An 11,659-nucleotide genomic window follows, 5' to 3' on the forward strand; every position below is an offset into this window, starting at 1 on the left:
CAGGTCTACAATTTAAAAAAAAAATTTCATGAAAAACAGTGTAACGCTTTTGGTACAGAAATCTAGACCTCAGTGTAACGCCCAGGTGGTTAAAGTTTATAACAAAAATATTGTTAATTTTCACACAGAATTTTTGGTAACACCTAAATAAAATATATATCATATTTTGTTAGTGCTAGACTAGACTACAAATGTGATCATTGATGTTCTAAAATTTAAAATGCAACCAAACCCACAGAAAGATATTGTCTTTATGGATTTTAAAGGTGAACTATAGTTTAGTTTTAAGAAATATAAACAAACTGTGAGTGCAACGGTCCAAAATTTTGTATTTCTTCAGGCATGTCAAACCACTGGGTACAGATCACTTCTCTTACACAATGGGCTTGAATTGTTAAATTTCACTATGGCTCAGGAGGATACACTTTTAATAATGAAGCTGGGTGATTCAGCAAACCTGGAATGGTTTTCTTTAAAGTCATTTGCTAGCAAAGGTTTTCAATCCTGGACAATATCCATTCCAGGTTTGCTGGATCACCCAGCTTCACTGATGAAAGTGTATCCTCTCCAGCCTTGGAAAGCTTAAATAAACTAGGCTCAATGAATCCATTTTTTTACATTTTGTTTAACCCAACACAACCCCCAAGTTCAATGGTTCTACTGCAGATTTGCACGTTTCACTTTATTACTTGTAATCCCATTTGTTCCTATATAATTTCACAAAAATCAAAGTGAATATTACCCCTGTTGTTTAACATTAAAGTACATGTTTATCATCTGGATATTCTCCTGAATCAAATACTTCTGAAAGCTATTTGTATATGGTCAATCATGTCTCTCCATCATTTTTCAGTTCTCTGACTAACAAATAGATCATTCATTCAGCCAATTTATTCACAGGCAGGTGTGCCATCAAGTATTTCTGTGGTTTACTTCAACATACCCAGATGTCCCTTGCTTGGTATGACTACATGGCAGGCTTTTCCTTTTAAGCAATTAATCTCACCCAGTATTTATCTGAACCAAATTAGTACATTTTTCTCATACAATATCTAACAAGGTACACAGTTTCTCACCCTAACAATGTGAGAAAAGACATATATGTTTTTATTTTTTTATTTCTGAAACCTGTATATTTTTACTCACTCCCACTTTTACTTGATTTCAAATTTAAATTGGCCTTAGAAGATGTAGGTGATACAAATGGAATATTTTTTTCCCCAGGAATGTGAGTTCTGCTGGAGAAGAGGCACGCAGAAGAATGAGAGAGTGTGATGGACTGACTGATGCCTTGCTGTATGTTATCCAGGCTGCACTAGGAAGCAGTGAAATAGATAGCAAGGTATGCTTAATTTAAATTCCTGTAACATTTGCAAATTTTTGGTGAGAAAGAAACAACATTGAGTCATTATGGAAATATTTACTGCACATTGATAAACATGCACTTTTCTATTAGCTTTGTATTATTGTTAGTACAACAATCAACACAAGAACAATTGTTCAGTAAACTGCAGTCTCAGTGAAGAAGTTGAAGCAAATACATTTGCAAATATATTTATAGAAAGGAGGTGAACAGCATAGTAGCATTCTCTCAAAGCATTTGAAAGCACCTAAAGATAATGCCCCTGATTCATCAATAAAATCCGCGCTCGCTGGAAGCGCGAAAGTATGCGTGGCCATCGATCGCGGATTATCGCGGTCCGGACTCGAGTGTGCGTGTACACTCGCCTCACTGCCAGCCGGATTCCAGCCTTCACAATAGGGAGCGCGAATCTGCCAATTAAGGCGATTAGATTTCAGCTGCGCGATTAAGGAGGATCTTTAATACAAGCTCGCCAGTGTAAAGCTGCCGGAGATGCGTGGCTCCGGCCGCAATCTTTTTCAGTTGCTGAATAGCGCGATTGCGTACGATTTCGGATCGCGAATACGAATGCGCGACCGATAATCCGATTCTGCTTGATGAATCAGGGGCAATATGAGGTAAAGCATAGTGTGCTTAAGCTATTGTTAAATTAATACACTGGGGAACAATTTTGAATAAATTTTTTGTTGACTTCAATTTTTAAGCTTTTTTACACTAAAATAGGTATGCTGATTCTGAAAGTGCAGTGAAATTTCTTCTATCACGTCAGGTTTTTACTCCACCACTTAAATTAATGCGATTACTGTAGCATGGATTTGTATAGGCTATTCATTTACACGCAAGACAGTGCAGTCAGGGGTTGTGCGCTGCTCTACGTAGTGAATAGGCAAAATTTATTTTTCTACTTACACACGCATTTCCTTTCTTTTAGATCATGTCTCGCTCTGCTGTTTCTCGTCGTAAGTGCCTAAACAACCCTGATTCATTTTGTTATGTCTGTGGTAATTTCACCATTCCCAGTCAAAGGGCAAACATCAGCACATTTGTAAAGCAAGCCTATTTGGTTGGGCCCCTCATAAGGTGTTCAAACAGTTTGTTGAGGGTTTAAGGATGTGGACAAAGGGAATACGTGATAAAATGCCTTTTGGTCAACCCATGGTTTGGCGAGAGCCAGGAGATCATTTCAGTGACTCTTACTTTTGTATAATGTAAACTTCAGGATATAACACGAAAAATAAATGTAACATAGAGTATCATAGTCTACCATCTGCTATATGCCCAGTGGCTCATTCAGATGAAATCCCAGTGCTAGTTTTCATTACACAAGGAACCACTGACAGTGGCTTTGTGTATTGCCATAACATACCTGGTTTAATGGAAGAATTGGGAATTCCAATCTATAACTCAACTGAATGGCGACTATTCATCAATAGCTCAAAACAGAGCTTAAAGTGTGTCCTCCTTCACAATGGCAGTATGTTTGGGTCAGTCCCAATTGGCCATTCAGTTTCTCTTTGTGAAGAATATGCAGACATGAAGAGAGTCATTGAGTTGCAATATCACCAACACAATTGAGTCAACTGTGTTGACCTTAAAATGGTATGCTTCCTTCATGGTAGGCGAATACACCCTCCCTGTTATCCCTGTTATCTGTGCATGTGGGACAGCAGAGCTCGTGAGAGGCATTGGGTGGAAAGGAATTGGCCTCCAAGATCTGCCCTAAAACCAGGTGATCCAAACATTCTACATGAGCCACTTGTTGATAGAAAGAATATTATATTCCCGCCTCTGCACATGAAACTGGGTCTGATGAAGCAGTTCGTTAAAGCTTTGCCAACTGAAGGAGACTGTTTCAAGTACCTCATTTCGGCATTTCCTAGCCATTTGAACATTTGACAATGTCAGAAGTTGAAAAGAATGCTTGGTTATAAATCAAAGCCATTGTCAAGGACTTTCTTGGAAACAAACAAGCAAATAATTACACAGATTTTGTCCAGAAACTCTTGGAGAGCTACAAAATGCTTGGCTGCAATATGAGCATCAAGGTGCATTTTCTGCATAGCCATCTTTCTAACTTCCAATAAACGTGGTGCAATCAGTGATGAGCAAGGTGAAAGATTCCACCAAGATTTGGTCATTGAAGGACGGTATCATGGTAGATGGGATGTACATATGATGGCTTACTATTGTTGGAGCATTCGGCGAGATTGTCCTAACACTGAACACTCCAGGAAAAGCTATAGGCATAAATGTTTACTTTAACCACTTACCCGATTAATTTTCAAATCTTTTACTGTAAAAAAAAAAATGTAATAGAGTAACAATAAATTTGAATAAACAGTACATTCAAATTAGTATTTCATTATTTTTTCATTGTAAGTAAAATTTGTATGTTTTTTGACAAAAATGGAGGATACCCTGTATCGTAAAACCTGGATGTGATAGCAAAAAAATGGGGTTATTTCTGGATTCACCACCCAAAAATTTGTAAAAAGCAAGTGTAAGATTTAACTCAACAAAAATGCTTTCAATTATTTTTCATTAATAACAACTCTTTTGTTTTTGGCAACTTTTTGTTTTGAGCTTTGTGTTATCAAACAGTAGGAAAGCATCTAAATAAAGGGGTAAGCTATTTTTTTTATTTTTATAGGCAAAATGGCACTTATGATAATTCAGTTGACACCATCTGGGCTAAGATATAGGTAGGTCCATTGTTTTGCAGCTGTGCATGATATACTACATGGAAATGTAAAAGATTCTAATGGCAGTGAAATAAAATGTATTTTCATTTCTAAGACTTTTTTTTGGTAAATCTGCAATGTCACACTTACCTCTTCCTCGCTAAAGCACAGGTGGCTCTCTTCTCATGCAGTAAGTTCTGAGCCCGGGTGCACCTGTGCTTTCAAGTTTCACCAGCATCACCCCTCTCATTGGTCCCTCCAGATATAGCCCCTAAATCGCTTTGGCTTTTTACCTGGCACATACACAACACAATGCGTTTGTGCAACACGTCTCCACTAGTGCCAAGCTCCTAGCTTTGCTGAGCATTTTCTAAATAACTGTTGGTTGATTGAGTGCTTTTCCTTTACAGGTCCTGTGTTAACCCCTTTTTGCCCAGTCTATTGTTTCCCCATCTGTTTCCTTGTGCTGTTTCAGTGTTCCCCTGTGTCTGTGGTGACCCTCAGTGCCCCGTCGCTCCTGCATTCCCCTGTGTCTTTAGTGACCCCTGTCTATTCTCATGATTCCTGGTACATAACCCCTGGCTTTGTTCCTGACTTTGCTTGTCCCCTGCCTGCCTTGACCCCAGCCTTCCTTGACTATCTTCTGCTTGCTGATTTGATACTGCTCATTGTCTTGCCCACCCTGTTGTGCCTAAGGGCTTCAACTTGGCAACAGCCTGCAGCGCAACATCCTCACCTCAGGAGGCTTTGGCAAAAACCAGGCTGTTGCTTAGACTCTGCGCCTTAGTTTTCACACCATCATTGTGCAAGTCGTAGCGCCCCCTAGGGGCTCCATCTCTCCAAGCATGACATGCTAAAGTTTCCTTTAGGAATGCCTGCCACTGAATTTTGGGAGCCAACATGGGAAAATGAGCTATTTTCTAAGTTCTAAGTTTCTAAATTCAGCCCAGATATGATTGTCTTTCATATTGTAGACAGTAACTACTAGTGAGTAGAGCTTCCATGCTCAAAACTTGCCTTGTGTCCTGATTGTAATGAGCTACTACTGAAGGCTTTTCAGCTGCACTACAACTACGACTTACTTGTTTGGGCATTCTGTTTTTGATTTTATAGCATAATATGGGGAAATCAGCAACTAGGATACCAAAAAGACAAACACAATAAAAACTATTTTTAAAAGTCTATGTCCAGAAAAGGGCACAATAAACCCCTTAAAAGCTACATAGGAGGAAAAAATGTCCTTAGACCCCCATATGGTCGATCAGACTTTTGTCCCTGGACTACCTACAATGCTCCTATTTAGCAAATTAGGTCTGTGTTCTGGCAGTTCAATTAAAAAAAATAGAAGAAAAAATTCCAAATGAAAGTCCATTGTCCTCCAATCCATATGGGAAACACTTTGATGGAAGTCCACTCTATCTCAGTCATCCCCAAGAACTCATCTGCGGCTCCCTTATCTTCCATTTCTTGGCATCTCATCTGAACTTCTCATCTGGTCTGCTTACTCCACCTCTTGATGCTTATCACTAGAGATGAGGGAAGTTCTCGAAAATTTGCTTCGGCTAGTTCGCCGAATTTTCCGAAAAGATTTGCTTCAATCTAAATTTAATTGCGGCGAATGTCGCAAAAAACAGCAATTTCCAGGCTGCAGATAGCCTTGATAGTGGTGTAGAACACTGTGCCTTGCAGTAACACATAGCATAGGGAGTCTGCTGTGGAAGTGAAAAAATACTATGAGTCAGTATGACATGCAGATGACAGGCGTCACAATTAGAATCACTGCACACTTCACTTATTTGGGCAGTCACAGGGCCAAACTGACTCAAGTATGAACTCAGCCTTACAGGTCCATGTTAGCGTCAAGAAGAAGCGCACTCCTTTTACACCCTCGTCAGCTGATTCTACATAGATGTCTACAGAACCTGTTCTATTAACTGCTTATACAAATAGAGCCCCCCCGACAGAGTGGAGAGGGTGACCGATGTGGCAGCAGCGGCAGCATCAGGCGGAGGCTACAGAGTGGCACAATGACCGAGTGTGGAGTTGGGGACAGCATCTGGAGCCTAGAGAGTGGCACAATGACAGAGTCTGGATATTTTTATTGTAAAAACAAACAGAATAAAATACAACATTTACAACATTCCGCGCACAAACACTTCTAGAACAAAATCAAAGTCGCAGGTAATCTATGGCCATTTAGATATTTCAAACTTTCCTGCAGAGCCGATGTGACACAGTCTCTGAGTGCCAGTGGAGAGCAGAAGAAGGACCTGCAGATACTATGGTAGAGCTGTTTTCTTGTGCTGTTCTCCAGGTATGACTTCTCTATTCCCCATTTCCTCAGGGATTTCAGACCTGAGCGCAGGTATAGTGGAAGGTGACAATGAGACCATCTCCCCCTCTTTAGTGTTTTTCCCTTTAACCAGCATTCTGCAAAGGGCTCTATCCAGGCTCTGACGCTGCTTACCCACATGGGATGGACATTGGTATCCAGGCCCCCAAAATTCACTTTCAGGAACAAGGAGTCAAAAAAAGGCCCCAATTCAGCATGCCCAAACCCCCTTCTCTTCTCTGCAGGTAAGTTACTCCTCTTTTTATTGGGTTTAACCTATTTCCCCAAAAAAGCTGGAAAAACAAACTAAACAGCCTAGCAGATAGGCTATCAGGCAATGAGAAGACCACAGACACATAGAGAAATACAGGGACCTGGTAAGTCTTTAACATCGCCACCCTTTCTCTATAGGTCAGCTTGAAATGTTTCCAACGTTGAACTTTTACATTCCCAGCTTCTAATTTTTCCTCCCAGTTTAATCTAGCATTGTCTTCTCTACCAAATCTAACCCCTAAGATCTTGATTTGGGTTGAGGCTATCGTTAACTGTGCCAGATGAAAGCCAGGATCACCTTCCAAGGTCCAGAGAGCTTTGCTTTTCTCCAGGTTGATCAGTGACCCTGAAGCTTGGTAGTAATTTCTTATAGCTGAAGATAACATGGCGGCCTCACGAGGAGTGAATATCACAGCAGTCACATCATCAGCATATGCTACCATAGTCAGAGGAGGGCTATTGGAAATTATCACCCCCTGGAATCCACATTCCTGCAAAGATCTCAGAAAAGGATCGATACCAAAGACGTACAAAAGTGGGCTCAAGGGGCAACCTTGTTTCACATTTCCCATTGATGAGGGGGAAGCTCTCAGCTTATCTGTATAAAGTTTTTAACCAATCTACAAAGAGCTCTGGGATGCCATACTTCAGCAAAGCTGCCCATAGGTAGTCATGGTCCACTCTGTCAAAGGCTTTGGCCTGATCGAGACTGACAGCATATTTACCATAGCCAAATACTTTACATCTCTCAAAGATCTCCCTTAATGAGATGACAGCTCCAGAGACGTTCCATCCTTTCACCGCACCAAACTGACTGCTTGTCAGTAGTGATGAGGAAAGACTAACCAGTCTACAAAACAAAATTTTAGCTAGAACTTTCCTATCGACATTTAAAAGGGCTATAGGCCTCCAGTTCCTAATATCAGTTGGTTCTTTGCCCTTTGACAGTAGGACTAAGGATGACAATCTCATGGACCGGGACATCAGACGCTTTCCTAGACAGCTCTTATAAACCTCCAAAAGAATAGGAGCCAGAATATCTCTAAATTTCTTATAAAATTTGGCAGTTATGCCATCAGGACCCGGTGCCTTCCTCTGGGACAACTTGTCTATGGCCTCTTTGACTTCCGCTACCGTTATGTCTGCTGTGAGGGGGGAAAAGTCTAAAATATGTGTCAGGACCTGGAATTGTTGCCAAAAACTTGGTCATCCTTTCATTATCTAAATCCTTTTTCTGGAATAAGACAGCATAGTATGTTTTTACAACTTCTAGGATTCCTGCACGGGAGTCCTGTAAAACCCCATGGGAATCCATGAGACCAGTTATCAGTTTCTTCTCCACTCTATCTCTGCAATTCTCAAAGGAATCTGGTGTTCCCAGGGTCCCGTAATCTCTTTCAAACTTTAAGGAGTCGTATATGCTGTACTGATATTGCTTGATTTCAGATTTTAGCTGGGTTATCTTTTCCCCTGCCACCACCCCATCTGAGTAAAGGGACTCCAACTCTTTCCGTAATCCCAGGTAGTGCCTATATTTACTTTTTCCCCTATTGGCTGATAATTTCTTTAATCGAGAAGTGATGTCCTCCTTGACATCTTCCCTCCTGGATTACATTCATAGATGTCCTGCCTATCCATCTGTCTTTGCAGTAGACTTTCTACTTCTTCCTGTACAAGCTGCTCCTCTAAAAGGCTGAAGTTCAGTCTCCAGAGTCCCCCACCCATGTCCGGGCGCTTACCAACCCCCAAACAAAAAAAAAGGGCAACATGATCAGAAAAAGGCACTAATTACTCATTCCTATCTGTGACAGTTTCTGTACAACTCACCAGGGCTAGGTCAATTCTACTCCATTCACCCGAGAAATAAGTGAAACCTGGCGTCCTTCCCCCATAGGTGAACACATCATATAACCCGGTCTGGGAGATGATTTGGCTGAGAACCCTGGCATCTCGACGCCCTGTTCATCCTGAGGACCTGTCACTTGGACTTAGGGCCACATGAAAACCCCAGCCATGATGACTGGAATGGAAGAGAACAGATAGGGTTTTACATCATTGAATAGACTGACTCTTTCTGATATGACTTGTGCTCCATAAATATTAATGAACCGGAGTCTTCTCCCACGTATAGTTACCTCTAACATCAGACATCTACCCATTGATATTTCTGACAATCTATGGATTATTACATCCCCTGTATTAAAAAGAATGGCAACCCCTGCATAAGTCTCAGCAGCCAGGGACCAAAATGAGGGTCCGGTCTGCCACTCGGCCTCCGCATCACGTAATGACTTCACGGAGGACAGGCGAGTCTCCTGCAGCAAAAACACAGCAAAAATCTGCATCCAGGTATCTCATGTGTTCATATACTGCATGCCTACTTCTTTTAATTTTTATATTGTTCACATTACTGGAAACAATACTTAAAGAGAACTCTGCCGTCATAGTGCAGAGGAACAGAACAATTACTCTAAACATGGCAAATCTGAGTCTGAATCCCCATTGCTGGTTTCCATGACTGATTCCTCCATTTCTGGCCCTGGAAAGGATCTTTTCTTGATAGGTGGATCATAATCTGACCAGGACTCACATTCTCTTTCTATTCTTTTTAGTTCCTGTTCTAGCTCTAACTCATAGGGATCAGTGTTGGATCCCGCCAACACATCATACCTGTTAGAGGCAATGACCCCCCCTACTTCTTTGGCACCTTTTACTTTCTTTGTCGGTTTCTCTACCAACATCCATTCCCCCTCAGCTTGCGGGTAGATTTATTTTTTTTATTTTTCCGTTTAGATTGTGTGACTTCACCCTGCACAGAAGGAGATGGCACAACAGAGGCAGAACTAATGGCAGATGGCAGTGAATCCTGGGATAAATGTTCTCCAGGTTGTTCACCTGCCAAGTGTGTTCTGGTTTCCTGCACCTCTGGTTGAGGATCTTCTCTGGTCAGGATTATCTCTTATGACATTAAAGCTTCTTCCTCTAAGACCTCTGTGGCAGTCATCAGCTCCTCATCTGCAGGGTCATTACATAGGTTGTGATAAGCCTCCGAAAATTCTCTATGGAAATGGCCATGTTCACCACACAAGTTACACCGCACATTCACACAATCTGACCCTGTATGGCCAATTTCACCGCACAGATTGCACTTCTTTACTGTACAAATGTTGGCCAGGTGACCGGATTTGCCACATTTATAGCACAGCCTTGGCTGACCGGGATAGAAACAAACACCTCTCTCCCGACCAATAAAAAAAGAATTTGGCAGGTGATGGGTGACATTATTAGATTGTCTCAGCTTCACTGAAACTCTCCAACCCCCTGTCCAGATCCCATCGGCATCTTTATTCTTGGTCAGGTCAGAGACCAAATCGCAATGGCGTCTGAGCTAGATTACAATGTCATGGGGGGGAACCGACTCCTTCCAGAATAAGATATTGACATTCACTGTATCTGGCTTTGAGATTGGGATAAAGGTAAACTTGTCCCAGCCTTCTGTATTCCTGAACCTGCTGAACTGAGCCCAGAATTTATCCAAGTTTGACATTAGCTTAATGCTGACATCATAACCCTGATTATCTGGGAGGTTAATGATGGCCAGAATATCAGCTGGTACAAAGCCCATCTGGTGACACAACAATTCCCACACCACATAACGCCTATTGGGTAATTCATCCCTGGGACCTTTATTCCTAAATCTCACCACATTTCTCCTCTTAAACGCTTGCCCCAGGTAGACAGTGCTGGCAAACACTGAAGGGGCCCTGCGGCTCCAAGCGTTCTGAAGAGGTACCAGCCCAGAACCACTACTGGACCCATTAGATGTTTGTGGCTGATTTACTTGAGGGGGGAAATCATTTGTCATATCCGGCACCATCTTCTCATTGCCATGATTATCTGAGCTAGTACATTCAGATCCTTGCGAAATGCCTTGCACCTTCCCATCAAACAAATTACCCCCAGCATTACCTCCCCCAGCATTATCAGTAATGGGAGACTCCTGACTCCCCCCACCATGGATCTCTACATTCTCAAGTGAGTCCATTATCTGGGCTGCACTGCTGTCCATTGCTCCCAGCTGAGCAGAATTGCCCCTTAATACCTCTGCAGATGTTCCTGTTGCAAAATGAAAGTTCTCACTGCTGCCCCCTGCTGGCTGTGGTGATAGTGCAGAGTCTCTCTTCTGCTGCTGAAACTCCCTGGTTACATTGCTATCCTCAGACGGTCTTTTCGCTGGTAAGAAAATATTGGCTGCTGCAACACAGATTTCCTTACCAATGGCATACTGGTGGGTTCCTCAGTCCCTTGGAAATGATCTTTATTCTTATAAGTCTCTCCTATGGGTCCCAGTTGTTCCTGGACTGGAGTCGATCTTCCCAACCACCGAAGCAAGTTCCATAGCCAGTGATTTCAGCTTGCTGTCATACAGAGCCTCCTTGGAGGGATTTGCAGCCTTTAATTTATAAATTCCCTCTTTCTGGCTCTGGATTGTTCTCTTTGCTTTCCTCAGGCTTTCCATTTCTTTTACAAGGGCTGGAATGTTCTGTGCTACGCTCATCCCAGGCTGGCAGGCTGTTACTTTCTGCTCAGTCACCTCTGCTGGGTGTTTAAACGTTGCTGGGTCCTCAGATAGACTGGAAGCCATGTCATGCGCTGCCCCCTTCCCACTCACAGGTGATGGACGAATCTGCGGTGATTTGTGGGCCGCTGACCCCATCTCAGACTGGAGCTTTGTACTGCTGGTTGTATTTGCAGAAATCTGGGAAGATTTCTGAACTGATGGAGCCCCCAAAGCCGCATTTGTTGGCTTTTTAGTACTTTCAGCACTGTTTTTACTTTGCTGGGCTTTCAGGTGGGCTAAGCGCACCTGGCCGGTGGGAATCAAAACTTGTTGCTGCAAATTCTCCTTTATTGTCTTTTGTTCCAAGGAAATCTTCCTTGGCGTCTGCGAAATGGCTGCACTGTGCTGGGCTGGTGCTGCCCCGCCATCACCTCTCTGTGGGGTAGACT

At 42.4% G+C, this 11,659-nt stretch overlaps 1 protein-coding gene across 1 annotated transcript in view; it reads left to right on the forward strand.

Moving 5' to 3' along the window:
* CTNND2 (catenin delta 2) overlaps positions 1-11,659 on the forward strand; it is a 538,472-nt gene that overhangs the window by 304,760 nt on the left and 222,053 nt on the right. The window contains exon 14 of the mRNA XM_072413368.1: positions 1,225-1,342. Coding sequence (XP_072269469.1) covers positions 1,225-1,342 — 118 coding nt within the window. The remainder of the gene's footprint in view (positions 1-1,224; positions 1,343-11,659) is intronic.

Source organism: Pyxicephalus adspersus, chromosome 5 (assembly GCF_032062135.1).
Source record: "Pyxicephalus adspersus chromosome 5, UCB_Pads_2.0, whole genome shotgun sequence".
NCBI classification, from domain to species: domain Eukaryota; kingdom Metazoa; phylum Chordata; class Amphibia; order Anura; family Pyxicephalidae; genus Pyxicephalus; species Pyxicephalus adspersus.